This window comes from Fusarium phalaenopsidis (assembly GCF_050370095.1).
Source record: "Fusarium phalaenopsidis strain FUZ10S chromosome Unknown contig_32278, whole genome shotgun sequence".
Taxonomy (NCBI): Eukaryota; Fungi; Ascomycota; class Sordariomycetes; order Hypocreales; family Nectriaceae; genus Fusarium; species Fusarium phalaenopsidis.
This window is the reverse complement of record NW_028145417.1, coordinates 3,151,571-3,178,075: the sequence shown is the minus strand read 5'-3', so window position 1 is coordinate 3,178,075 and position 26,505 is coordinate 3,151,571. Positions and strand designations below refer to the sequence as shown.

Below are 26,505 nucleotides of genomic sequence, written 5' to 3'. Positions count from 1 at the left end.
ATAGTGATAGCAAGGCCAAATATATTTAATTGGATGCCCAGAGAGCTCATGTGCAATCATATAGGACTAAGATACTGGGGGTGCGACAAGGAGTTTAACATATGTGAGGCCTGTGAGATAAAGTATGTCTAAAGGAATGGGGATAGGGCTTATGGATAGGGCTTATGAATGATGCCTAGGCAAGATAAGAGATCGCAGATTCAAGGAGGTAATATTAGATAGCTCGCAGGCTTGCTAAGTGCCAGAAGAAATGGCACTATCTAGTTCTTTCTCTTCTTTTCCCGTCTCACAGACAAAGCTCTCTCTTCGTTGGTTCCTATGCAGGCTCCCTCTGAGGATTTTCAGCAGTTTCCAGATTCCTCCATAGGCTTTGCCTGAGAATTCTACGCCGCAAATCGTTGGAACCAGAGCGCCGGACTTGCTGGACGCTTGGTTATGAAGATGTTCGTCGTACATCTGTATTTAAACGCCCACCACATACCTTGAGGATGGCCTTGAGGATGGTTCAACGCCAATGGATCGAGCCTATGATCTGTTAGTAGAGAAAGACCTTGGAGAGAGAAGTACTAACGAAGGAAGATGGGTCATCTCTGTGCCCCTGAGCTGTGGGACAATTTCCCATCCCTGACGCGCACGAGCCCAGTACGTCTTGCGGCACAGCCGCAAGGATATGGGCCCTAGCCCGTGACAATTAGAAAAGTAATCTATTAGCTTAGATTACGATGCAGGAGGTGATCCCTAGCCATTGGTGGGAAAAGCGGGAAGGGATATGTCACGTGACAGGGCGTATGTCGGTTCGTGACACTCGTGCTTGAGGCGGAACTTGTAATGGAATTTTATTGGCACCTCCGAATGAAACGATATCCAATGTTATGTTTAGATGCATCTAGGACAGGATGGCTAGCCTTCTTAGCCGCCTTGCGAAACTTGTTCTGCGCGGCCTTAAACCGCTTCCGAGAATATCTCCTCTTTGCATTGCACAGGTTGCCACGAGTAAACGTCGGTCGCTCGAGGCGTGAGGCGAACTTCAGAAGGCTTTATGATAATGCCTAGCCTGTGATCTACATAGTAAGCCCATCAACCTGTTACTAAGAATAGAGTCAGGCCTAGCTTACTGATATGTTGGGCGAGTCCCTCGCGTCACTCATCTCGTCTTCAGCGTCGTTCCGCATTGCTATTGGCGAGTAGGCGCCATTTTGGGTTTAATTAAACGAAGAGGGAGTTCGATAAACCTTTACAGTTTGGTTGACTATGACGTCTTATGTTAAAGGCAATGAGTCCTTTGGACAGGCCACCTCAAGCTTGTGTATCTGCTTCCCGTCCCAGGGATCTGGCCCCCTCCGCTGATGCCACGCTTCTGGATGGCATCCTCCCCTTAGGATTTCAGCCGTGAAACTGGGAACAAACACTCCTACCTTGGGGCTAATTTCTTTCTTTCCTTTTTTTTTCTTTCTTTTTCAAGGAGTACCCCTATCGAGACGATGTTGCTTTGAAATGAGCACTTTGTGTCCAATCTGATAAAGGCCCCAAGGAACATGTCAAGGACGGCCGAGAGCTCTTTGGGCATTGGGGTGCTACCAGGCAAAGCAATACTGCATGACCAGGAGTGAGGCTAGGAATAGCTAGTAGTTCATTCCCTCACGACCAGTTTTCGTTCTTCGAGCACCTCGCCATCAGCCCAGGGAACCGAAAGAGCTGGCACTGGTGTCAACCAACGTTGTCTGCCAGAGCCCGGAGCGGGGCCGTGTGCCAGGGGTACTGGCACAGTATTGCCTTCCGTGCCAGAACTGTGTGCTGGCATAAGCAAGCAATTGTTGTATAGACGGAAACCAGTTTATACAGCATCCGGGAGTGGCTTTGGTTCTTTTTTATATGTAGTTTAGTCCCAGTTCCTGTCCTCTGGTGGTTGTCCCAGGATCGGGGCCACAGAGTACTGTGCCATTGTGTGGGGGTATCATATTATATGCCAGCCTTTTTCCGAAGGACAGTACATGATTGGCCAGCCCACGCTTCGGAATAGTATACCCTGCCTAGCCCATTTCTTAGGACAGGATACGTATCGAACTTGGCTAGCCTTGGTAACCCAAGCCTTCTTATAACAACTGTTGGATAGCGTACGGCATACTCGATCAGAACGATATGAAACAACACGATGTGGAGCCAAAAGTGATGATGTTGCTTCATCCTCCTCCCGGCCCCCTCTTTTCTCAAGAGGGGGTTTTCTAGTCATCTGACTAAGGCTAGGATATCTGTGTACCAGGGGTTTATGCAAATTTGGGGCATATGCCGCCACACGAGGGGTCAATCCAACAACAACCAATCTTAGTTGGTAAGACTCTCAGTAGTATTTCTGTGTTCTCGTACACTCGCGCTGCTGTAGCTCCACAGCAAGTACTACCATAATCCTTACAATTGGAATTGACCCTTGAGAATAAGTTCTGTCAAGTCACCTGAAGGCTTCGCTTGACATCACACGGCGACCTATATATACTACAGAGTCGGCCTGAGCCAATAGTTACTACATACACCTTGTTCGCATTGTGCACCCATCATCCTTACTATTTATTATCCTCAAATTCGCTTTGAAATATGGGAGGTTCGCATTAGATGAGATGGACATACTTGTTGCAAACGCTAAAGTTTACAACCCCAGGTTCTCCTTTACAGTATGCTCACTCAACATGCTTCTTCGCTGGGCCACCCACACTCGCAGAGAAAAAGGATAGTATCGGATTCAAATGCTCTCATAACATTTCTCTGAGTGACTGGATGTTAGCTCTCACTGCCTGATCATATTCACTAGTGTTGCTGCCGTGAGGCGATGGGTAGATGCAATCGTCAGCATCCAACCATGCTTCCAATGAATCGACAAGAGCCCCCAACTCGATGCCAGGCGGCATGTCGACACATTGCTGATTTTTGACAATATAGAGCAGCCCTTCTATGATCTCTGGAATTCTGCACTCGTCCCAGAGCATGCCGCCTTCTGCGAGACAGCGCCGCGGCACAAGGTTTGCATGGACAGCGAGCAAGCCCGGCGGCATCAACAGAACATCGTCTTGCTCCAGGACAATGAGGCGACTCTTGCCCTCGGGAGACCAATCACGGCCATCTCTCGAGAATCTTTGCCAGTCCCCAGCGTCCAAGTCGGTGGCGATGGCCCAGATGCTGAAGCCGGCAAGACAACGTACCCAGCTGCCAACCAGAGGGTCCATGCGGGAGCCAGAGAAGGCCCCCGAGAAGCCCAGCATGTCAAAGCCAAGGCTGCCCTTGACCCCACTGAGCTTGAGCTGACTGCTCCGGCCCATGTCGCCTGCCACGCGATCAGCCAACATGTAGAGGAGCCCAAATCGAGGCAGCCTGGTCAGCAATGGTTCGTCGGCTTGGGCTAGACGGCCGAGGTTGATGACGTTGCTGACGGGGGCAGCTGACTCGGGCGAGCTGAGGTCAACCTCGGCAACGGTAATGCAATAGTCCTTGACGCTCATGGAATTGCGCGTGCCCATCATGCTGTTCTGTATGAGCACCTCCTGCTCGGGGAAGCGCTGCCATAACATGTCGATGTACTCTGCGATATTATACATGCCTCTGTCCTGGAACCTTTGTTTGAAGACAACAGGACGCTCAAAGGCAAAGCCACTCTCGCCGTAGGAGCGGAAGGTATCCCAGTCAAGGTACCAAACATCCGCCTCCTGCTGGGAAGCCACACAGCTCCGGCCCAAGATATGCTCTGGCTCAACGTAGATGCTGGCCCAGCGTTGTGCCTCGATCCATTCGAGCTGTAAGAGACGGTGTGGTGCCGCATCATCTGAAGTGTGAGGCTCTCGTAGTTTGCCAATGAACCGGCTGATTTCAGGGTCATACCGCGCTCGCAATGTCTGCAGCAGCGTTGGAAAGGCCCTCGATGGCCCAGGCTCGTCGACAACACCGGGATGGGCTTGGACGACAGAAGCATCCGGCATCTCGACACTGCTGCGATCCGAGGTGCCTGGGCTGGACCCCGTAGCTTGAGGCGCTGGAATGTCGGGGCTTGTAACGTCAAGGTGTGCTTGTGTCTGCATCTGACCAGAGATGTTCTCTCGGCTCATGTGGAATAGAGCATCAAGCGCCTCCACTTCCACAGTATATGACCCCTCTGACAGCGCGGCCATGTCTTGCAAAGCATCATGACTCTCCGGCTCGACTCGTCTCATGTCCTCAAGATCTGGCTCATTTGCCGGCTCTATGTCCATCTCTTCGCCTTGTGCTGTTGTGTTGTCGTTGGCCCCATCATCTTCCATATTACTCCCAACGCTGTCACTAGTAGTTCCTTCATCATCCCGGTTGTCGCTCTCATGCCTGCCCTCAATTCTTGATTCCGGCTCTTGTGCTCTTCTCGGCCTGCAGTCTGGCTCGTCCGCGCCTTTATCGCCAGCAGCTTCATCCAGAGTTTCCGTCACCTCAACAGCATCGCCCGAACAAGAATCCGAGTCTGCATGCTCAGGAGGACCAGCCTCGGTGGGGTATGAAGGGGGCTCAGCCTGGACTCGCGATCCCAAGCCTCTTTGACTAGAGAATTCCCCATCACTATGGATAACGGCGACTCTCGTCAAGCGGCGTTCCGAAGAAGCAGCCAAACGCTTCGTGGGTTGCGCCGAGCTCGGCACCGACCTGATTCGCTTAGGTACCTTTAACGGTGCACTGCCGCCAGGGGGCTGTGAAGTGGGGGAGAAGGAGAAGGAGGAGGAGGAGGGGGTTTCATCCGAGCCATCACCATTGACTGATGGCACAATCATGCTGTAGAGATCTCGCTCGAGGCCGAATGCCCCTAGACTAGCCCCCTTCACCTTCTCCGCCGCAAGGTCCATCTGCTGCCGAAGGTCCAGAGGGGTTGCCCTCTGACGAGCAGCTTCCAGAGCCGAGATGATGTCAGAGCGTTCAACAGGGGAGTGGCGGTTCTGCACTTTGGAAGCCGCCGAGTGCTCCCCGATCAGGAGCGCCTTGTTATTGCCGTGCAACATGCGAAGCTCATGCCGGGCAAGCATCTTGGAATTCAGCAGGTCGACGACGTCGGTCCAGCACGGGACCAGGACCGCAAGCTCGTGCAACTGTCGCAGGAGAGGCAGCGGCAGGGCCTCCCAGCCGTAGTAGTGGAACCTCTCACCTCCCCAAGCGGCGATCACGCCCGACTGGTGTCTGATGTGCTGGCTCTGCCGGTCCCGCATATTCTTGCCGCGCTGGGCGAGGCGGTCAAATTCGGACCATTGCTCAGCATCAGCGCCGCCTTCACGGCTGCCCGAGGGGCCGAGGAAGGGCAGGAAAGCCGCCGCTATGTTGGCACCGAGCTGATCGATTGTGAGGATCTTGTCGCGGTACTGTCTGTGCAACTGCTGCCGCTCGTGCTTGTTGGCACACGCCTGGACATCGCGGTAAAAGTTGGCCGCCATATTCATGGCAGCCGTGGCGGGCGATGTGGTGTGGTCCATAGCATCGGTCCCGACCAACGTGCTCGTGGAGGGGCCATCTTGCATCTCCATTGCCCGGGCTACAGCAGTTGTGTAAAGGATAAAGTCGCGTTGAGATGTAGAGAGGGAATTGAGTTGTAAATGGGAAATCCTTTAAGAGCTGCACCTGGTATCAAATATAAGTGCTTGTGCCCTGACTGCGTGTGGATTAGTGAAAACGCCGCTAGGGGGATTAGGGATGGGGGAAGGGGGGTGGGTAGCGACGCAATGCCCAGTTATATAGGTCCCTTGATGTGTTGAGAAATTGCCGGTTCCACATCTAAGCAAGCTCAAAAAGGCAACAATATCAGACTGCAGGATGTAATCCTCGGAAGCTTAGACGCATACTGTCATGGAAAAATCCTACCTATCAGGCTAAAAGAGAGGACTGATTAGACCGCTACTCACAGTGTGACTCATGCGATACCCAAGAACCATGTCATTCGCCTGCTTAACATCTATCACAAGTAATCCAGACCCAAGTCCGAGGCAGACGTGACAGGCGTGCGTCAATGCCCTCAAGCCTTCCCTCGTCTGGAAGCATGCCCAGCCGCGTCAAGACTAGTTTCTCCCAAGGAAAGCCTTCTACACGGAGATCGAGGACGGAGCAATGAGGCCACCGCCTCATTCTACAAGAAAAGTGAAGCTATGACAACTGTCCAAAAAAACGAGGAGCTATGAATTGCGTTCTCACAGAGACCAAAGGGCCGTGTTGCCGCATATAGATGCACATGTAATCGGGGAACAGCGTGATGTATCTTTATTGATTTTCTCGGCTCGTTCTAGCCCGTGAGAGAGCCAGGTTTCATGTTCCAAGACATGTTCTTCCTCAAGCTGTACTGACTAAATAGCTTTCCCCTGAGCTGTTGGAGCAACCAAGTCCCTCCCTGCAGCAGGGGCCATCATTGCGCATCCTGAAGATTGATAACAATAGGTCAATCATAAAAGCGCTAGCCTTGAAGGTTGGGCCGATGGGCATATTTGCTGCTTCAACGTGAGGCCGATCTGAGCATACTACAAAGCATACGAGACAGATCGACTGACGTTCGTAATGAGGGCAAGGCCTTGTGTGCAAGGCAACGCAATGCTTCTGCTTGGATTCGATGATCTGAATGTTGAGAGGTGCATCGAGCAGTAGGAGTGTTTACGTAAAATTGCCGGGAGGCTGCCAAGCAACACCGAGAGTAACGCTGGGAGAGTGACCACCCCGTTCTCAAGATATTTGCGCGACATGCTCTTCTGCTGGGGCTGGCTGCCTGCTTCGGAGGCCTTGGACTCACAATTGATCCTTTGGCCGCTTTGGAACCAAGCAGTGTGGCCGTAGGTTCTTCAGTCTTCAAAATTGCGTGCTGCGTTGGCTACAGAGGCCCTCCGTGTGGGATGCGTCTCCTGTTATTACACCATTGACCTGTTGTTCAGGACCCATTACTTCGCGAAGAGCACAAAGCCTCCATGATACGCAGGACTGCTTCGCAGTCGGAATCATGCCTTGATGCATTTGTCCTAGCTACAAGCGTCGTAGCCAAAGCCCATAGGTTTGGGAGCTGCGAGATTGTTCAGTATCAGGCCGTTCTAAAGGTTGCCTTTTGTGCGATCGCCCTCAGGGCGGGGAAAGAGGCTTCAAGGAGGAAAAGAGATGGGAACTGTGAGGGCGGGAGGACGGGGGAAGCACACACATTGTCTTGGAATGTTCGCCTGTTTCTCGACCCTCCACTTGTTCCAGCGGTCTGGCCTCCTCCCAGCTCCGAGCTGGTCATTTCTCGGAGAAAAGCAGTGTCTGGGTATTCCTTCCTGAAGAGCTCAAGCTCGTCGACGAGAATATCCTCGGCGCCTTGAGTGATCTGTTCTTGAAAGCCTCGCCGCTCCCAATGACTCCAGTCCTTGGAAGCATCGCGCAGAGCACCCAGCAGCCGGGGTAGCCGCCGATTGCGGCTCAGTCTCTGGTCCCGATCTAGTGGCGAGGTCTCATCAAAGGTTTCCGTATAGTAGGCCTCTATAGCTTCATCAAAATTCGTGAAGCCGGCCTCGATGGCTGAATCCACGATGTGGCGTATTCGGTCCTGGACGGGAGCAGCACGGTCAATGCTTCTTCCGCCACGCGGGTGTGGATTTGTAGCGGAATGGTTGGGTATCTCAGGACGGACATATTCGAGAGGACCAGGTTTGCTGCGCTCGAAATATGATGGCATGTTTATGACGGAGCAGTCGTCCTGTAGTCTCCGTAGAACATTTTGCGGGTCCAACGAGAGAGAGGTGCCGTGCGGAGACAATGAAGCGTGAAAGTCTGAGGCGGTCGGAAAGTCCAGGTGATGGCTGCCAAGACATCCTTCTGAGGGATATGCTGCGTCTATACTTACTAACAATCACAATTCACGCATGTCAGTAGACCGCTCCTCCTAAAGCAGAAAATGTGAAGCTGCAGACGCACCAAGGTCGAAAGCAGCGCTAGTCATGAGATCGTGATGAGCTGCTGGTGTCGCAACATCTGGATATGTAGTCGAAGCCGCCTTGGAGTCAAGAGGAGGGTTGGTAATCTCCGACCTCGGTGTTGGTGCAGCATCAATGAAGAGCTCTTGCGGGGCCGGCACTTCATCTTCAAGGCCTTCAAGTTTGGCCTTGAGGCGTTCACCTAAGGATGACATTATCAATATTTAAAAATAAAAAAAATAAAAATTTAAATTAAAAAATAAAAAAAAAAAAAAAAAAAAAAAAAAAAAAAAGGGAAAATGGGCTTGAACGGGAGGTGAAAGACAAGCTCTCTGTACGTACGATAGGCTCGTTGAGGAAAACGACCGTGCTCTGTCTTCTTCCCTCTTTGATGGCCAAGCGGCGACTCGTGGTCTGGGTCGGGGCAAGGCCTCTTGAACGACATGGCGGTAGGTCACACACTAGGTCTGAACGATTATTGGCCGACCTGTTGTTGGTTGAGTAACAAGCTGGACATAACTTAGTGGTGGGCACCCCAGAAGTTTGAGGAAGGTATAGAGGCAGGTGGAAACGCCCTCTGCGGCGTGGTGTGCGGGGCCTCCATCTGGTTACTTATACAGAGTACGGAGTACGGTGGTCGTATTTCCGCTTCGTGGCAGTGCCATGACGAATGGCAAGGATCTTCTTCCATGTACGCTCGGTCTTGGTCAGACGGGGAGTAGCTCCCCCTGGTCGTACAGGCCGTAAGGATTACAAATGTTAAGTCAGTTTCAAGCCCCGTAACATGACGATCGTGGCATGTCTCAACGGGGGGGGGGGGGGGGGTAGGGGTTCAGTTGAGGAGAGAACAAGGCTCGGTGTTGTGAGATGGGGAGCTCGCTTTTATTTAACAAATCTAGGCCGCCCTGCCTTTTCTTGAGATCCCGACCCGTATTTATTCACAGTCTGGTCCTTTCCAGACTGGACTATTCCCATTCCCTTATTATTCCTGGTCCCTTGAAGCTTGATCGTTACCCTCCCACCTCATCTACCAAGTCAGGCCCTCCCCCAGTGTCGGGAGTCTGCCATCCAGCCCTGGCAGTCGACGCCCCCCACCGACCTCGCAGGACCCCCGGGTCCTGGGGCCTCTCCGAAATCCTCTTCCAGTTCTTCAGTATAGGGCCCCATTCCCCTTGCTTCCCGGCGTGCGACTTCTGCGGACGTTAAGCGACTGCGAGACTGTCCGTATCTGGAGACTCTCGCGTTGGGTCCCGGTGACCCCCGTCCGCTGAGCGAATTACCCCTCGCGCAGCCTTCCATTTTTGTCTACCATCCTCCTTCCCAAGTATCCGTATCCGTACACTCTGCCAACCTGTGGTTTCCACCGCTGTCTGTTCCCAGCACGACCCCCTCCAATCCGCCCGACTCAGAATCGTCTCGGCCGAAAGACACTTGGCACTTCTGTGTTTCGATGATACAGTGGGGGGAAATAAGTATTCGCAGCCTTGAGCATACCGAACGCTAGCAAGGGGCAGCTTTAAAGGTCGAGAATACATAATCACCAGTATTAATATGACCTATTTTAAAGTGCCTAGTACTAATTATCAGTTTAGCCCTTGCCGAATAAGGTAAGAAGCAGATCGGGTTTTTTCGCATACCTGCGAATACTTATCACCCCGCACTGTACGCGACCTCTGGGGCTGGTCGCGATAGGCGCATTTACGAACCGACTAACACGGGTCGGCCCGACGGACTGCAGGGGTGACAATGTGCCGAGGAGAGTAGAGCTCAGGGGCAACCCTTGTATCTGTGCGGAGATGGGGTGGAATTCTTAAGCTGTGGGGCGCTGCGACCTGCATGGCGCTGCGGTACAGGCATTGATGCTGTCAGATTCGTGACCAGCGGCGGCCGGGTAAACGGGTATGTAGGATTTGGATCAAAATGTGGAATCAGTAGGGACCAGATAGGCTAAGCCAATTGAAGAAGGAGCATCCGGCAAAGTGACAGCCTTATGAGAGCCTGACTAAGTGAGTGAGCTATGCAAAAGTACTCTGTATAGCCACCTTTTGCCGCTGCGACTGGGCGTGCACCTCTAGGGGGGGCGCGTTTCCCCCTTACTTATCTTGTCAGGTTGTTCTTGTTCTGTCTATCTGTTGGGTCCTTGAGACATTTTACGTAGGCTGCAGTGGGGTATCTGACGCACTGTTATGCCTATAATAGGATCTGATGATTGAGAAACGCGCCACTCCAGCGAGAATCAGTGCTGAAAGAGGTACGGCGTATCGAGCAGTCATTTTACTCTGACTGGACCCCACTGCAGCCTATGCACAGTCGGGAGATCTACCCGATCAAGGTCCCGTCCTTCCTTAGTCATCAAATCAGGTGACTGTTTTGTTCCAACAGATGCTTCTGATCGGGTTTGTGCCGCCTTGCAACCGCTCGCTCGCTGCACCACGAACCCTTTTGCTTATTCGTATCCTACCTTGATTCGACCCTACGAGATCTCCCTTACCTGGATCGCAAACGGGACTCACCATGGCCATGGCCAACGATGCGCATCGGCAGCATGGCCTTTATACCCCGCACAGTCTGTCCGACCTAACGGCTGGCATGGCGCCTACTATGGAGGGGTCACGCGTGGAGACGTTCCCAATCTTGTCGGACCCAGAAAGCGCCATCTACCAACCCGATCAACTTCGAGGGCTTCTATGCCTAGAGCAGTCGCCCAAGTCGGTGCGGACAACCACGGCCCCGGAGACGACCTCGAAGAAGAACAAGGAAGAAGAAGAGAAGCCGGAGGCGCAAGCCATTGAGGTGTTTGAGCTCACCGCTGCGAATTACTCGCTCCTGCTAGAGAGAGCAATCGTTGAGGATGGTCCTATCGTGGTCCTGCATGGTGAGCAGCTGCCATCCCGAAGGGTTCTCACCCTCATACAGGCTGCTTACCCTCCGCGCTCCCTGAATCATGCCCAAACATGCGACGCTATGGAATGTCGTCTCTCCTCGAGCGAGGCGGGATCAGCCTCGGCCTCGGCACCTCGATCAACCAAGTCACTATCCCTATCTCAATCCGAATCGCAATCGCAGTTGCAGGCGACGGCGTCCGTGCTAAGGACCCCCGAGCTCCTTGAGCTCATTCTGCTTCATCTCGACCTGAAGTCTCGCATCACTTCTGCTCCACGAGTTTGCAGCTTCTGGTTGGAGACCCTGAATCACTCGTCTATGCTCCGAAAAGCGTCTTTCTTCCAGGTCGACCGAAGCCTCCACACGAAGCCTGGTGAACGACCCTGTATCAACCCTCTTCTTCGGGAGGCCTTTGGCGACCAATTCTTCAACCTGAGTGCCTGTCAGGTGGATAAGTACCCTTTCCGGCGAGCCGAATACTTCTGGAAGCTACCCTGGTCGCCGCAAGCCTTGCCTCACCTCAAAGCAAGTACCGGCAGCGTGCTCGACGTCGACCCAACCTGTCGTCAGCGCAGCTTCACCAGGGCTGGTGCGAGTTGGAGACGCATGCTTGTCTCGCAGCCCCCGCCGCCCTTCCTCGGATTCACTTGGCTGGATTGTTTCACCACCACCGCGGCGGGCCACCGCTTCCTCGTCGACTCGGTCACGCCTCCGCAGAACGATGCTGGTGACTTGGACACGGGCGTCACAATGGGACAGCTTTATGATACGATACAGTCATTTACCATGCAGCAGGAGAAACCCGGCTTATTCTTCCGCGTCCGGTGGGATCTGACCTGTGAGAGACCAAGCAGCGAGAGCGGCGTCGGTGCCGGAGAGGATGAAAGCGCCCGCGAAAGCACAAACCTAGTTGCCGAGTTCTGGGACGACGCGTACTTCAACTCCAGCCACTACGGACCCTTTTCTATGGAGGCGACTCGGAGCGTTTTCAGGTGTGAGGAGGCTGCCAAGCCCGTTTTCGGTGGACAGGCGTGGATCCAAGGTCTCGACGACGACGCCGAACACCAAGTGCCGGCCAATGACGAGTATGAGCTCTGGGAGCCGCTCGTGTGGACTCCATAGAGGGCCAGCAGCGTTTGTGCTTTTTGGGAATATTGGTTCGTTTCGCAATTCTCGCAACTATTAGAATGCATAAGTACTTAACTTGTATTTTCATGATGTGTGTTGAAATGAAGTGCTTCACGAAAAATGTTGGGTTTTCCTTGGCCTTCCCTACCTGAATGAGTCAAGTTGTCAGCTCAAATCATCCTGAGGGTACAAACCAACTGGTATTATATTCAGCCCGAGGCTACAGCCACCTCTGCCGCAACATGTCGGCGGATTATCCACGCGGCATACGGTAGTTAGTAAACGCGTCGACTGCGTTAGTATGGCATCGTGGGCGGTCGCGCTTAGGTTCTAGCTGACCATTCATTTCCCACCCTCCAACTACGCGTAGACAGACCGCTGCTGAGGCCAGGGGAAAAATGTCAAAGAATTGGTCCGTCACTGTGAGGACATGTCCTCGACGAAATGATGCATGTCGCCCGGGCCATGCCTCGATCCCGTTACGAACGTGCTGTCCCGAGTCCATACGGTCTTGCAGGTGAGCCCAAGTCAGGTTCGTGAAGTACACGGATTCAAAATTAATCAAGAGCAACTATGGAATAAAAGAATTCTAAAGGAAAAACAGACATTGCGCATCAAGTAAAGATGAAAGGAAAAAAGAAAGCAAAAACATGAAAAGCCAGTAGTCCTCCTGTTGCCTCATGCCAACATCGGCGGAATTTGAAAGAGAATCTTGTCCATCCAACCAGTCAATCTTGCTGGAAAAACTGCTATGTTCTGCTCAAAGCGAGCATTGTCTCGCAAAGGTCATTGAGCATGCTGCCCACGACCTTGTCTCCAAAGATCCGCCGGCTCGCACCAATGCCAATCATGACGCTGCCGTTGGGCTCCGGCATGCCAACAATGTCCAGATCGTGAACAGGAGGTTGATCGCCAGCGGCTGAAACCACGTTGCTGTCGCGACCATTAACACCGTTGCTGCCATTGGTACCGTTGGCACGGGTACCATTAGTGCCATTCTTGCCATTCGTGCCGTTCGTGCCATGACCATTGGCCTGGCGTGCTTGATCCTTTGCTGGCTTTGCTGGCAAACCCTCCAGGCGAATCTGCTGCCCTTCAACCTCGGCCTCGGGATGCAGGTTGAAGTTCTGGAAGGCAATGCAGCAGCCGAATTCGTTGGTCGCATCAGGCCAATCCGTGCAGTTCTCCTTCACTTCTTGGAAGCCCAGAGTCTCGTGCCGGAAGCTGCTGGTGTACTGGTCCTGAATGGCGCGCAGCAGACCACCCATGTCGTCGCCCTCGTCGATCCGGACACGCACAGGCACCTCGTTGATGCAAGGTCCCACCATGTCTTGGCAGTTTGCGGATAGATCCTGTCGTCCAGATACGACGCGGCCGAAGACGACGTCTCTCGACTTGGTATGCTTGGCGAGCAAGAGAGAGACGGCGGCGGTGAAGAGGGTCGCCTGCGTAATGCCGTTCTTGAGTGCCGAAGGAGGGATCCTGATAGACTTTGACGTCTGCCATGTACCGGCAGCGGACGGCGTCATGGCCTCGAGGGCGCCGGGAGAGCGCTTAAGCGATGTCATTGAAGAGCCCTGAAGAATAGATCGCCAGAAATTGTAGCCCTCCGCACGTCGGCTAGCCATGTGATGCATGTAGAGACCAAACTTGGGCGCTTGCGCAAGGTGCTTACCGCTGTACAAGGCATGCAGAGCGTTGACGATGTGTTCAAGACTCAGGCCGTCGTACAGGGCATGAGACATTCGGAGAACAAGTCGCACCTTGGCTCCCGGTCTCTTGAGGATGACGATCCGCAGCATCGCACGTCCCAGACGCAGGGGCTGCTGCTTGTCTGCTTCATGCAGCGCGAGGGCAGCCTCGTCCAACTCTTGCTCGGTCTCGATGACCTCGACAGGTACATCGAGGTGAGCAAGAACAACTTGGTAGAAGCGGCCGCCCCTTGACACGAACACGGTTCTGAATATGTCAAAGTGCTGGACGAGAGCGGCGCAGGCGCTTGCCAGACGACGGCAGTCGGCGTTCTCGGGGAAGTCCAAGGAGAACAGTGGCGGCGTGGGTGGGTGGCCCGTTGCTTTGTCGTGCAGGAAGAAGATCTGCGTCTGCGTGGCTGGATACATGTCCAGGGGTGTGCTGTGACCGTTCTCAATCTGAGGTACAACATCGCGCTGGATGATGTCTCTCGACATTTCCGCGGGGAGGAGTTGGAAGGGGACAATGCCAACTGCCGAGCTTTCATCATCTTCTCCCGAGAACCTCTGCTGCTGTTCCAGCTTGCCGGCGAGAGAAACAGGAACGGGATCATCAAACAGATCCTTGACGGATATGCGAAGGCCCATCCGGCGGCTGAGCCGAGCAGCGAGTTTGGTGGCCAGGAGTGAGTGCCCGCCCAGTTCGAAGAAATTGTCCGTGATTCCCACCTTGGTTCCGAGTATGGTCTCGAACTCGTCGCAGATTGCTGCCTCGGTCTCGTTGCGAGGAGCCACATGCACGGGGCCCGAGCTGCTTGCTGTCGGAGTAATCTGGGCCCGCCGAGCGAGGTCTTTTCGGTCAACCTTGCCGTTGACGTTGAGAGGCATTTGCCTGAGTATCGTGACCCGGGACGGGACCATGTAGTATGGCAGAAGTGACTGGAGTTGCTTGCGCATATCGCTTGCTGCTTGTGTGGCGTACGGATCCTCCTCCTCTTCGTTGCTCGAACCCGAGCGATATTCGTGATCAGTAGTCACAAAGGCAACCAGCTGCGGGTCTTGCTCTTCCATGGTGCGGAGCACGACAGCTGCATCACTGACTGACTTCTGGCTGAGCAGAGCATGTTCGACCTCGCCCAGTTCAACACGGTGGCCGCGAATCTTGGCCTGCTGGTCCAGGCGGCCGAAGAACTCGATCTGGAATCCCTTTGGTCGATATCGCACCCGGTCACCCGTGCGGTACGCTCTCTGGCGCTGGCCATCGATGGTGACGGTGACGAAGCGGTCCGTATCGAGACTTGGGTCGGTATAGCCGCGAGCTACTCCCTCTCCTGTAACAACCAGCTCTCCCATCACACCGGGTGGGAGAAGCTGCTGATTGCGATCCATGACGTAGGCCCCTGAATTGCTGACAGCGCTACCGATAGGAACACCGTTCACATACGGGTCGTGCTTATCGATGTTATATATCGTGCTAAGGATTGCGTTCTCAGTTGGGCCATACGCGTTGTACACACGGGGCCCGGCCAGCGCTTGGGTTGCGTGGGCGTCGCGGGAGTGGAAGCGATCACCGGCAACGTAAACAGCCTCCAACATGCTGATCGCATCGGGCATGTTGACCAAGCACTGTTGCAGGAGTGCTGGCGGGAAGATGGCTGCGCGAACCTGCTCACGCTCAAAGGTCTCGCGGAGCATGGTGCTGTCAAGAAGGGTCAGGTAGTCAATGCAGACTAGAGTTCCGCCGTTGAGGAGCGTTGCGCACATCTCGAACAGTGAAACGTCGAATGCGATGTTCGTGAGGTGGGCCATCCGTGTCGCCGCTGGCATGTGAGCCACGACGTTGCTGTCCTTCACAAGGCGCATGATGGCACGGTGCTCCACCATGACACCCTTTGGCTTGCCCGTTGACCCTGAGGTGAAGATGACATATGCGAGACTTGTGGCACCGGGTCGGATAACCGGAGGTTCGGGAGTGCCAATAGCATCAGTCCCGGTAACCGCGTCGCTGATCAGCATCGTCTTTGCGTTGGGTACTTTGACATCAGCATGGCGGACACCCGAGCCGACCAAGATGAGCCTACTACGCCCTGGGACGGACGATAGGATGACTTCCATGCGAGCAGACGGCGTGTTGACGTCGAGAGGCATGTAGGCAAGGTTTGCTTTTAGAATAGCCAGGAACGCGATGATGGTCTCGCACGAGCGTGGTGCGAGAACGGCCACCATCGTCTCCGCCGGGAGTTGCTGCCGACGCAGATAGGAAGCAGCTTGGTCGGAGAGTCGATCCAGCTCGGCATACGTCAGCTTGGAGGTCGAGTCAGTGACGGCGATAGTTGACGGGCTGGCAGCAGCCTGCTGCTGGAAGACATCGACGAGGGACGCGTTGCGAGGGTAATCGGACTTTGGCGTCTGCAGCGCGCCGGCATCTCGGAGCTGGGCGATGCCTTTGGCCAGCGGCATGGTTGCGATGGGGCTCTGTGGCTGTTCCAGGCCACGCTGTAGGACCTCTTCGACAACCGCAACGAAGCCTTGGATGGTCTCGGGCTGGAACAGGTCCGTGGCAAACATAACGCTTCCATTGAGCCGGTCGGCCTCTTGGAAGGCGTGGAATTCGAGATCGAACCGAGTCGAAACGGTCGACGGAACCGGCTCATCGACTACGCCGTCGAGCTGGATCCTGCCTAGGCCTTGTTGAGAATGAACCGCAAAGAGAAGCTGTACCAGGGGGTTTCGGGACGTATCCCTGGACCCGGCGCTGAGGGCGGAAACGATTCGTTCAAACGGAACGTCTTGATTCTCGAAGGCTGTCGCGGTGGTAGATCGTACCTGCTGTACCAGTGATTCAAATGTCTCATCGTCGCCGATGGTGATGCGCATGCACTGGGTATTGACGAAGCAGCCGATCAAATTTTCAAGCTCAGGCCTGTTGCGATTGGCAATTGGCGTGCCGATGGTTGCGTCGTCTGATCCGGTCATTCGATAGTGAGCGGCGCGGAACGCTGCCAGTAGAGTCGCAAAGGTGGTTACTTGGCGAGACCGGCAGAAGGAGAGGAGGTTCTTGTAAACTGAATCGTTGATGATGAAGGACACGCTGCCTGCCTCTCCAGACAGTACGCTCGGCCTGGTGTGGTCGGCCAAGAGCTCGGCCGGGCTGCTGTCCGCAAGCTGCTTCTTCCAGTAGTCGAGCTGCCTTTGACTCTCGGCGACCTGTTCCTCTTGTCTCTGCCAGACAGCAAAATCGCGATACTGGATAGGAAGCGGGGCAACCTGCGATAAGGGGGCTTTCCCGGACTTCGCTGCTGAGTAGAATTGACTGAGTTCCTTTTGCAAGACTTCAGTAGACCACCCGTCGGAGATAATGTGGTGCATGACAATAGAGAGGATGTGGTCATCCTTTCCAAGTTTCAGCAGCGCTACCCTCCAGCCAGGCTCTGAAGCAAGGTCGAAAGGAGTCTGCTGTTCTTTCTGCAATGGCTCGAGGTAGGCGTCGTTGTCCCGCATGCCGGACACGTCGATGATCCGGATATCCTTGGTCATGCGGAGGGGTTGCACCACTTGGATGCCGACTCCGTCTCGTTCCTCAAACGTTGTGCGCAGAGATTCATGACGCTCTTCAAGCGCCACCAGGGCAGCAGCGAGGGCGTCAACTTGCAGCGGCCCGCGGATGCGAAGTGCAAGTGGCATAAGGTACCACAAGGCATCGATGTTGAACTGGTCGAGGAACCACAGGCGCCCCTGGGCAAAGGACTGCTCCACGGGCCCTTCGTAGGGTAAAGACGGGATAGGCCTGTGACGGGACGAGCCTTGACGAATAGAAGCAGCAAGATCAGCAAGTACTGGCTGGTCAAAGACCTGCTTCACAGTGACACCGGCGTCCAGTCTACGACTTAGACGTGCGCTCAGTTTCGTGGCCAGCAGCGAATGGCCGCCCAACTCGAAGAAGTTGTCTGTAATGCCGACCTTAACGCCTAGTAGATCGGTAAATTCTTCGCAGAGGACGACCTCGATTTCCGTGCGTGGCGCCACAAAGTCCAACGTGCTCGCGGCAATTGTTGGGATGGCCCGGGCTTGTCGAGCGAGCTTCTTGCGATCCACCTTGCCGTTGGACGTGAGAGGCATCTGATCGAGCAACATGATCCGAGAGGGAATCATGTACGATGGAAGCAGCGATTGCAGCCGCTCGCGGACCTTTGCCTCCAGCCGGCGGCTCTGAACCAGGTGTAGCGGGCGATTCGTGAGACTGCTCGAGGACCGGCCCTTGTGTTCAGTTGGGAACCTGAACATGACATGACCCGAGTGTCTTGGCTTTTCGAATCGGTGGAAAACAGCATCGAGTCCGCCGCGCTGGGAGTGTTGTCGAGCCCAGCTGGTCTCAACTTGGAAGCCGATCCCCTTACCAATCTCAATCAGGTCGGCCACTGAGAGAGCAGGGCATTCCTTCGCCCGTGATTGAGTGGCCGATATCCAGGCCGTTCCGTCTGCATCTGAAGTGCCGTCCTCGTCATCGTCAAGTGACTGAGACAGATGGCGCTCCATGATGGTCTTGCTGTATGGCACGTTACTGACGGCAACAACGTCATCGCCACGTTGGCGGTCCTGGAGGAGCTGCAAGAGAGCCTGACGGTCCATCCCCGTGCCGGCGAAGTCCACCCAGGCCTTCGGATCGATATCCTTGACAGCCCATTGCTGATCCTCATCCTCCCCATTCGGCATCTCGTGGCCTCCCACATGAATGACAGCAGCATATCGGTAAGAGCTGAGTTCGTTGGTCGCGGCCATCCTCTTTGGCAGAATCTCGACGTGCTTGATTTCGTCAGGGAACTGGTCGCTCAGGCTGGTGAAGAAGGCAGGGTCAACAAGCAACTCTTCCTCGTCATCTTCAAGCTTGGCCACTTGTTGTCGAACCATGGCCTTAGATGCATTGGGCCCTAGGGTATGGACTGCTCGTGCCACCAAGAAGTCCTTATTGGTGGCATAGGTTCTCATGTCGCCGAAGAAAATACGCTTGACACCGGGCAGTCGAGTCAAGTTGGCCGTCAGCTCAGCGAGATATTCTCGACTTGGGAAGTATTGGGCGACCGAGTTGATCACAACGAGATCGGCACGCAGTCCATTGATGGAGCTGACATCCTCGGCGGTTCCAACGTGGACTCGGGCGCTTCCTGCCAGGCTTGGGAAAGTTTCGATTGCCTTGTTAACCCAGGCAGTGACGGAGCGCGAGGGCTCAAGACCGGCATAGCTCTGTAGTCCCTCAACCTTGCCGAGATTGAAAAGCACCATACCGGTACCAGTTCCGATCTCGAGCACTCTTCCGGGCGGCTGGTTGTCGAGGAGTGAGTGCATAGTGTCGCTGAGCCATTCCTGCATCTCCTCCCGGGGAATCAATGAGCCGTCGTACATGGATGTCCAGGATAAGAAGTCCTGTCCGAGGGCATCGCGATCAATGGCCCCAATGTTGGCATATGCAGTCGAGTCGAAATGAGCCTCCCACTCCTGCACCTTGTTGCTGGCTTCCTCCTTGTCGACGGATTGTGCAGCCTGGGTCGTGATGTAGCCAACCATTTCAAGTTCCTCCTTGTTTTGCGCCGACACAACAACGGCATCGTTGATCGATGAGTCGCTGAGAAGAGCCTGCTCCACTTCAGCTGGTTCGATGCGATGACCGCGGATCTTGATCTGCTGGTCTAAACGGCCAAAAAACTCGATTTGGTAGTCCCTAGGTCGGTATCTGACTCGATCGCCGGTCCGGTATGCCTGAACTTGTCTGCCATCGATCGTGATGTGGATAAACCGGCCAGTGTTTAGTGATGGATCGGTATACCCCCGTGCGAGACCGCTGCCGGCAACGACAAGCTCTCCCATCACACCTGCTGGTACGAGCTGCTGATCCTGGTCCATGATGTAGGCTCTGGACTTAGGGCCTAGAGATGTGCCGATGGGGACGCCATTCGCAAAAGTCTCGTGCTCGATGGTATAGATCGTGCTCATGACGGAATTCTCGGTGGGACCGTAGGCATTGTAGGCCTTGCCTTTGACGAGGTCCTTGACCTTGGTTGCATCAGCTCCATCAAGGCGGTCGCCTCCAATGTATAGAGCCTCGAGGGAGCTCAGGACAGATGGTGCGTCTGCAAGGCATTGCTTGAGCAAGGCCGGTGGGAGCAGGGCGATGTTGATGCGATGATCGGTGAAGGCGGCACAAAGTGCTTTGCTGTCCAGGACAGTAAAGTAGCTGATGCAGAAAAGCGTTCCTCCATTCAGCAGCGTGGTGAATATCTCCCACACGGAAGCATCGAAGGCGAGATTGGAAACATGTGCCATCCGCAGACTCTGTGGTGTTCTTGAAGCGTTCTGCTTCACCAAAGAAAGAACACCCCGATGTTCGACCATGACACCCTTTGGTCGGCCTGTCGAGCCTGATGTGAAGATGACATAGGCAAGGCTTGATGCAGATGGCCGAGTGCTCGGTAAGTAGGACTTGCCCGTCTTGGTGGCGACGATATCGCTGATGAGGACTATCCTGACATCAGGTGTCTTGTTATCAGGAATAGGCACTCCTGCTCCAAGCAAGACGAACTTCTCCCCTGAAATCTCCGAAAGGATTGCTTGGCGGCGGGCTTCGGGGACGTTGAAATCCATGGGGAGATATGCGAGGTTCGCTTTGAGGATGCCAATGCACGCTACGATGGTCTCGGAGGATCGTGGCGCAAGAACAACGACCATGCTCTCTGCTGGTAGCTTCTGTTTGGACAGCCAAGCCGCGACATGGTCGGATTGTTGATCCAGCTCCGCATAGGTAAGCTTTGTGGATGTGTCGGTCACAGCCAGGGCATCTGGGTTAGCGACCACTTGTGCCTGAAAGACATCAACCACCGAGGCCTCGGCGGCGAAGTCAGGTTCGATGTCCTCAGCTGCGGGCAAGTTACGGCTGTTGAGCGCCGCCAGGCCATCGACAAGTGGCATGGTGGAAATTGCGATGTCTGGCTGGTCGAGACCACGACGGAGGATCTCGTGGAAGACATCAACAACGTTGCGGATAGTGGCAGCCTCGAACAAGTCTGCTGCGAAGATGATATTTCCGGCGAGGCCCTTGTCTTGTTCGAAGAGGTGGAACTCAACATCGAAGCGGGTCGTCGTGGTGATCGGGGTTGGTTCGCCTTCCAAGCCCTCCAGCTGCAGTTTACCGAGATTTCGCTGGGAGTGGACGACAAACATGAGTTGAACGAGGGGATTCCGGGAGGCATCTCTGGAGCCGGGCAGAAGTGCAGATACAAGGCGCTCGAATGGCACATCCTGGTTTTCGAAGGCGCTGGCTGCTGTTGAGCGAACTCTTTGCACCACTGACAGGAAGTTGTCGTGTTCTTCGAGCGCGATTCTCATGCATTGTGTATTGACAAAGAAACCGATCAAGTCCTCAAGCTCGGGGCGGTTGCGGTTCGCGATTGGCGTGCCGATGGTCGCATCCTCTGCCCCGGTTAGGCGATAATGGGCAACGCGGAAAGCAGCCAGAAGTACGACGAAGCTGGTGACGTGATGATTGCGGCAGAACAGGGAGAGCTTCTCGTAAACCTCGTCCTCGATCACGATGGGTACTGTGCCAGCTTCGCCGGACAAGACCTTCGGCCGGTTGAAGTCAGTTAGGATCTCGGCTGGCGTGCTATCCGCGAGCTGCTCTGTCCAGTACTGAAGTTGGCTTTCGTGAACGGCAACTTGCTCATCTTGTCTCTGCCAGACAGCAAAATCGCGGTAGCGAATGGGGAGCGGGTTGACCTGGGAAAGGGGGTCATGCCCTCGCACAGCTGCCGAGTAGAATTGGGCAAGCTCCTGCTGGAAGATGTCAACTGACCAGCCATCTGAGATTATGTGATGCATGACGATGGAGAGGATATGGTGGTTCTCTCCAGCCTTGAAGAGTGCTACCCTCCAAGCGACGTCAGTAGAGAGATTGAAAGGAGCTTGCTGCTCCTCTTTCAGCTTCGAAAGATCCTCATCTGCGCCAGAGATGTCTATGACGCAGATGTCCTTCATTCGGGGCGGGTGAACGATTTGCATACCAACGCCATCCTGTTCTTCGAACGTGGTGCGTAGCAACTCGTGCCGTTCTTCGAGGGCCCTCAATGCAGTCTGAAGTCCATCGACTCGCAGAGGTCCGCGAAGACGAACGCCGAATGGCATGATGTACCAGGCAGCGTTGAGGTTGAAACGGTCCAGGAACCAAAGACGGCCTTGAGCAAAGGACTGCTGCACAGGTCCCGAGTGTGATAACGCCGGAATAGCTTCATGAGGGGTCGAGCCTTGCTGGATAGAAGCCGCTAATTGGCCCACCACGGGAGTGTCAAAGACCTCCCTGACAGACACGCGAGTATCTAGTCGACGGCTGAGGCGGGCGGCCAGCTTAGTGGCTATAAGCGAGTGTCCACCTAGGTCGAAGAAGTTATCTGTGATTCCGACTCGAACGCTGAGGATATCTGCGAATTCCTCACAGATGATGGTTTCGACATCGTTGCGAGGGGCCACGTAGGTTGATGCTGAACTGGTCCTTGGCGTTGCCTGTGCTCGAACAGCAAGCTCATTGCGGTCAACCTTGCCGTTGGCATTGACCGGTAGCTGATCGACATGGATGATCCGCGAGGGGATCATGTAAGTGGGCAGCAGCGCCTGTAGGTTGTGACGGATCTTGCTCTCCATCAGCAGAGCATGTTGCTCATCGTCCATCTTGTCTTGATCGCTCACACCGTTGACACCGCTGGTGCCGTTGGCATTCCCCTTCAATGAGAAGAAAGCCACCAGCTCCGGCTCCTCTTCATCCGTGAGCTGAGTGATGACAGCCGAATCGCTGATGGCCGGGTCACGGGCGAGAGCCTGCTCCACCTCTGCTGGCTCGATGCGATGACCACGGATCTTGATCTGCTGATCCATTCGGCCAAAGAACTCGATTTGTCCATCTTTAGGTCGGTACCTGACACGATCGCCCGTGCGGTAAGCTCTGACCCGGTTCCCATCAAGGGTAATGTAGATGAATCGATCCACCCCAAGCTTGGAATCTATGTATCCGCGAGCAAGGCCATCTCCGGTTACAACAAGCTCTCCCATCACCCCGGCGGAGACTTGCTGCTGATTTTGATCCATGATAAGTGCACCGGAGTTACTAACAGCGTTGCCAATGGGAACGCCATTCGCAAATGCCTCATTCTCGCCGATGTTGTGTATCGTACTTAGGACCGTGTTCTCTGTAGGGCCGTAAGCGTTGTAAAGGCCCGAACCAACGGCACGTTGCGCCAGGATGGCATCTTGACTGCTCAACCGATCGCCGGCGGCGAAAAGTATCTCCAGAGAACTGATCATAGTAGGGGCAGAGACCAAACACTGCTTTAGAAGTGCCGGTGGAAGCATTGCTCCGCGGATGTGGTGGTGGTTGAATGCCGCCTCGAGGGCTTTGATATCGACCGTGGTGTAGTAATCAATGCAGACGACTGTACCACCGTTGAGGAGAGGAGCGTAGATCTCCCAGGTAGAGGCGTCGAAAGCAAGGTTCGAAAGATGAGCGATGGCAGCTGCTGCCGGTTGCTTTGCGACCACGTTGCTGTTTTTCACGAGACGTGTGATACCTCGGTGCTCTACCATGACACCCTTCGGGACGCCAGTTGAGCCTGATGTGAACATGACATAGGCAAGGCTTTGTGCAGTCGGCCGCGTGGAAAGTTCTTCGGTAGGGGGGCTGCCGCTCTTGACGAGGGCGTCGCTGATCTGGGTGAATCGAACGTTGTTTGCGTGAAGCTTGACCGCCTCAGTATCTGATCCCAGTAAGATAAGCCTGTTTCCTGGTAGAGATGACAGGATTGTCTCGATGCGACCAGCGGGTGCGTTGATGTCAAGTGGCAGATAAGCGAGATTCGCCTTGAGGATGCCGAGGAAAGCGATGATTGCTTCACAGGACCGTGGAGCGACGACGCCGACCAGCTCCTCAGGGACTGTATCTTGTCGGCGTAGCCACGTGGCGAGCTGGCTAGATCTCTCGTCGAGCTCGGCGTAGGTGAGCTGCGAGGAAGCATCGATAACGGCGATAGACTTGGGCATCGATGCTACCTGCTCTCTGAAAACGTCGATCACGGAGGCATCTCGGGGGTAGTCAGGCTGATCGACCTGAAGACACAGGCTTCGAAGACTGGGCAATCCATCGGTAAGAGGAAGCGTTGCGAGATTTGCGTGAGGATTGGCTAGGCCACGCCTCAGGGTCTCCTGGAACACGGCCACGACGCTGAGGATCGTCTCGGATTCAAACAGATCCTTGGAAAAGACGACGTTGCCGCCGAGCATCCCTTGGTCCTCGAATAGGTGCATTTCCGCGTCAAAGCGTGTGGACGCTGCCATCGAAACGGGCTCTCCCTCAACACCTTCTAGACGAATATTACCAAGGTCGTGCTGAGAGTGCACAGCAAACATGACCTGGACGAGTGGATTTCGCGAGGTATCTCGCGAGCTAGCAACCATGGAAGAAACGATCCTCTCGAACGGGACATCTTGGTTGTCCTGGGCCTCGGTCGCCGCTTCTCGTGCCTGTTTAACCAACGTGTCAAATGTGTCCTCACTCTTGACAGGGATTCGGAGACACTGGGTGTTGACAAAGCATCCAATGAGGCCTTCAAGCTCAGGTCGATTTCTGTTGGCGATTGGAGAGCCGATGGTTGCATCTTCGGCCCCAGTTAGGCGGTAGTGAGCAGCTCGGAAAGCTGCCAAGAGTGCAACAAAGCTGGTGACCTGCCGAGCGCGACAAAACGAGCGGAGGCTCTGATATACTTGGTCGTCAATCTCTATCGGTATGACATCAGCATCGCCAGACAACGCCTTCGGACGAGTGAAGTCCGCCAGGAGCTCAGCCGGCTTGCTGTTGACCAGTTGTCTCTTCCAGTAGTTCAGCTGCTTCTGGTGCTCAACGATCTGACTCTCCTGCTTCTGCCAGATGGCGAAGTCTCGGTATTGAATCGGAAGAGGAGCGGGCTGCGATGAGGCATTCGAGTAGAGCTGCCCAAGTTCTTGTCGCAGGATATCAACCGACCATCCGTCAGATATGATGTGGTGCATGACGATGGATAGGATATGATCATCCGGTCCTAGGCGCAACAGTGCTACTCGCCAGCCTGGCTCAGCTGTCAGGTCGAATGCGGCGTCTTGCTCCTGCTTCAATGCTGGGAGATACGCATCCTCGGTGCCCGACACGTCGATGATTCTCAGGTGCTTGTTGCGCGCAGCGTGTACAATCTGAACGGGAACACCATCTTGCTCCTCGAATGTGGTGCGCAGGGATTCGTGCCGCGCCTCAATCGTTGCCAGGGCTGACTGCAGCGCCTCGATCCGAAGCGGGCCTCGCAAGCGACTCGCTAACGGCATGTGGTACCATGATGCATTGAGATTCAGCTGATCCAAGAACCATAGACGGCCCTGAGAGAAGGATTGCTCCACGGGACCAGAGAAGGGCGTGGATGGAATAGCTTCATGAGGAGCGGAGCCAGTCTGGACCACATTCGCGAGATCTTGCAGGATTGGTTGGTTGAAGATGTCCTTGACAGAGATGCGGGTGTCGAAGCGGCGACTGAGACGGGCGGCCAGTTTCGTAGCCATCAGGGAGTGTCCGCCCAGCTCGAAAAAGTTATCCATGACTCCGACTGCAACACCAAGAACTGCCTGGAACTCATCGCACAAGATGGCTTCAATATCGTTGCGAGGAGCCACGCGCGTGGCAGAAGGCTTGATGGTTTGCAGGGTCCTCGCCTCCCTTGCCAATTCCTTACGGTCGACTTTGCCGTTTGCGTTGAGAGGCATCCGCTCCAACACTAGAATCCGTGGTGGAACCATATAAGGTGGCAGCAGCGTTTGCAGCTGTTCGCGGATCTGCGACTCGAACCGACGGTTCTGGATGCGCTGCAGCGGCCGACTGGTCAAGCTGGTGCTAGGGGATAGACGCTCGAAGTCTGTGGGGAAGTTGATCAAGACGCGGCCTGCTCTGTCATCTTCAAGATGATGAAAGACGGCGTCCAGTGCACCATGCTGGGATCGCTGACGAGCCCAGCTGACCTCAACCCTGAATCCTGCCGCTTGGCCGATCTCGACCAGTTCAGTGACGGACAGGCAAGGACAGCGCGCGGCCATTGCCTTCGTAGCCGATTGCCAGGCGGATCCATCCAGTGAATCTTCGGCAATGCCTTCTCCCTCGGTGTCCAGGGATGTCGTAAAGTGTCGCTCGTTGATCGTGTTGCTGTGAGGGATGTTGCCGATGGCGACAGCCTTGGCGTCTCTGCTTTCATCGAGCATCTGAACGAGGGCGTGACGATCCATGCCAGACGACGCAAAGTCGATCCAGGCGTTCTCTTCCACTGAGTGGACACGTCTGTCATGTCTGTTCCTACCCTCCCCATCCCTGCAGATGTGTAGCACCGCAGCATATCGGTACGAGCTCAGTTCATTGCTCGTCCTCATCCGCTTCGGCAAGATCTCGACATGCTTGACCTTGCCGGGCCATTGGCTGGTCAAAGAGGTGAAGAATGCTGGGTCAACAAGCAACTCATCTTCGTTCTCCTCCAGTCGGGCAACCTCCCGGCGAATCTGATCCTTTGTAGCCTTGTCACCTAGCGTGTAGAGAGCTCGGGACACGAGGAAATCCCTGTTGGTGGCCCAGGATCGCATATCTCCGAAGAAGATCGTCCTGACGCTGGTCATGTGAATCAGCTCGCTCGCTATCTGTGCAAGGTAGTTCCGGCTCGGGAAATATTGGGCTACCGAGTTGATGACAACCACGTCAGGGTGGAAGTCCTTGACCAGCTTGATGTCCTCGGCTGTGCCGACAAGGATTTGCGTCTTTCCTTGCAGACCTGGGAAATCTTGGGCTGCTTTTTCGACGA

At 54.8% G+C, this 26,505-nt stretch overlaps 4 protein-coding genes across 4 annotated transcripts in view; 1 reads left to right on the top strand and 3 right to left on the bottom strand.

The window, feature by feature from the left end:
- Positions 1-2,744: 2,744 nt before the first annotated feature.
- Positions 2,745-5,510, bottom strand: LRP88_01611 (uncharacterized protein; the record flags this gene model as incomplete). Its single annotated transcript, XM_083238288.1, has 1 exon — positions 2,745-5,510. One exon carries the CDS (start codon positions 5,508-5,510, stop codon positions 2,745-2,747), a length of 2,766 nt encoding a protein of 921 aa, XP_083106793.1.
- A 1,535-nt stretch (positions 5,511-7,045) lies between these two features.
- On the bottom strand, positions 7,046-8,125 carry LRP88_01610 (uncharacterized protein; the record flags this gene model as incomplete). Its single annotated transcript, XM_083238287.1, has 2 exons — positions 7,046-7,830; positions 7,912-8,125. The coding sequence occupies 2 exons, from the start codon at positions 8,123-8,125 to the stop codon at positions 7,046-7,048; spliced, it is 999 nt and encodes a 332-aa protein (XP_083106792.1).
- Positions 8,126-10,424: 2,299 nt separating this feature from the next.
- LRP88_01609 (uncharacterized protein) lies at positions 10,425-11,915 on the top strand (the record flags this gene model as incomplete). Its single annotated transcript, XM_083238286.1, has 1 exon — positions 10,425-11,915. One exon carries the CDS (start codon positions 10,425-10,427, stop codon positions 11,913-11,915), a length of 1,491 nt encoding a protein of 496 aa, XP_083106791.1.
- A 755-nt stretch (positions 11,916-12,670) lies between these two features.
- The window catches only part of LRP88_01608 (uncharacterized protein), a gene marked incomplete at both ends in the record, with an annotated part of 45,825 nt that continues 31,990 nt past the window's right edge, over positions 12,671-26,505 (bottom strand). Inside the window, one exon of the mRNA XM_083238285.1 lies at positions 12,671-26,475. Within this exon, the coding sequence (XP_083106790.1) occupies positions 12,671-26,475 (13,805 nt within the window). The remainder of the gene's footprint in view (positions 26,476-26,505) is intronic.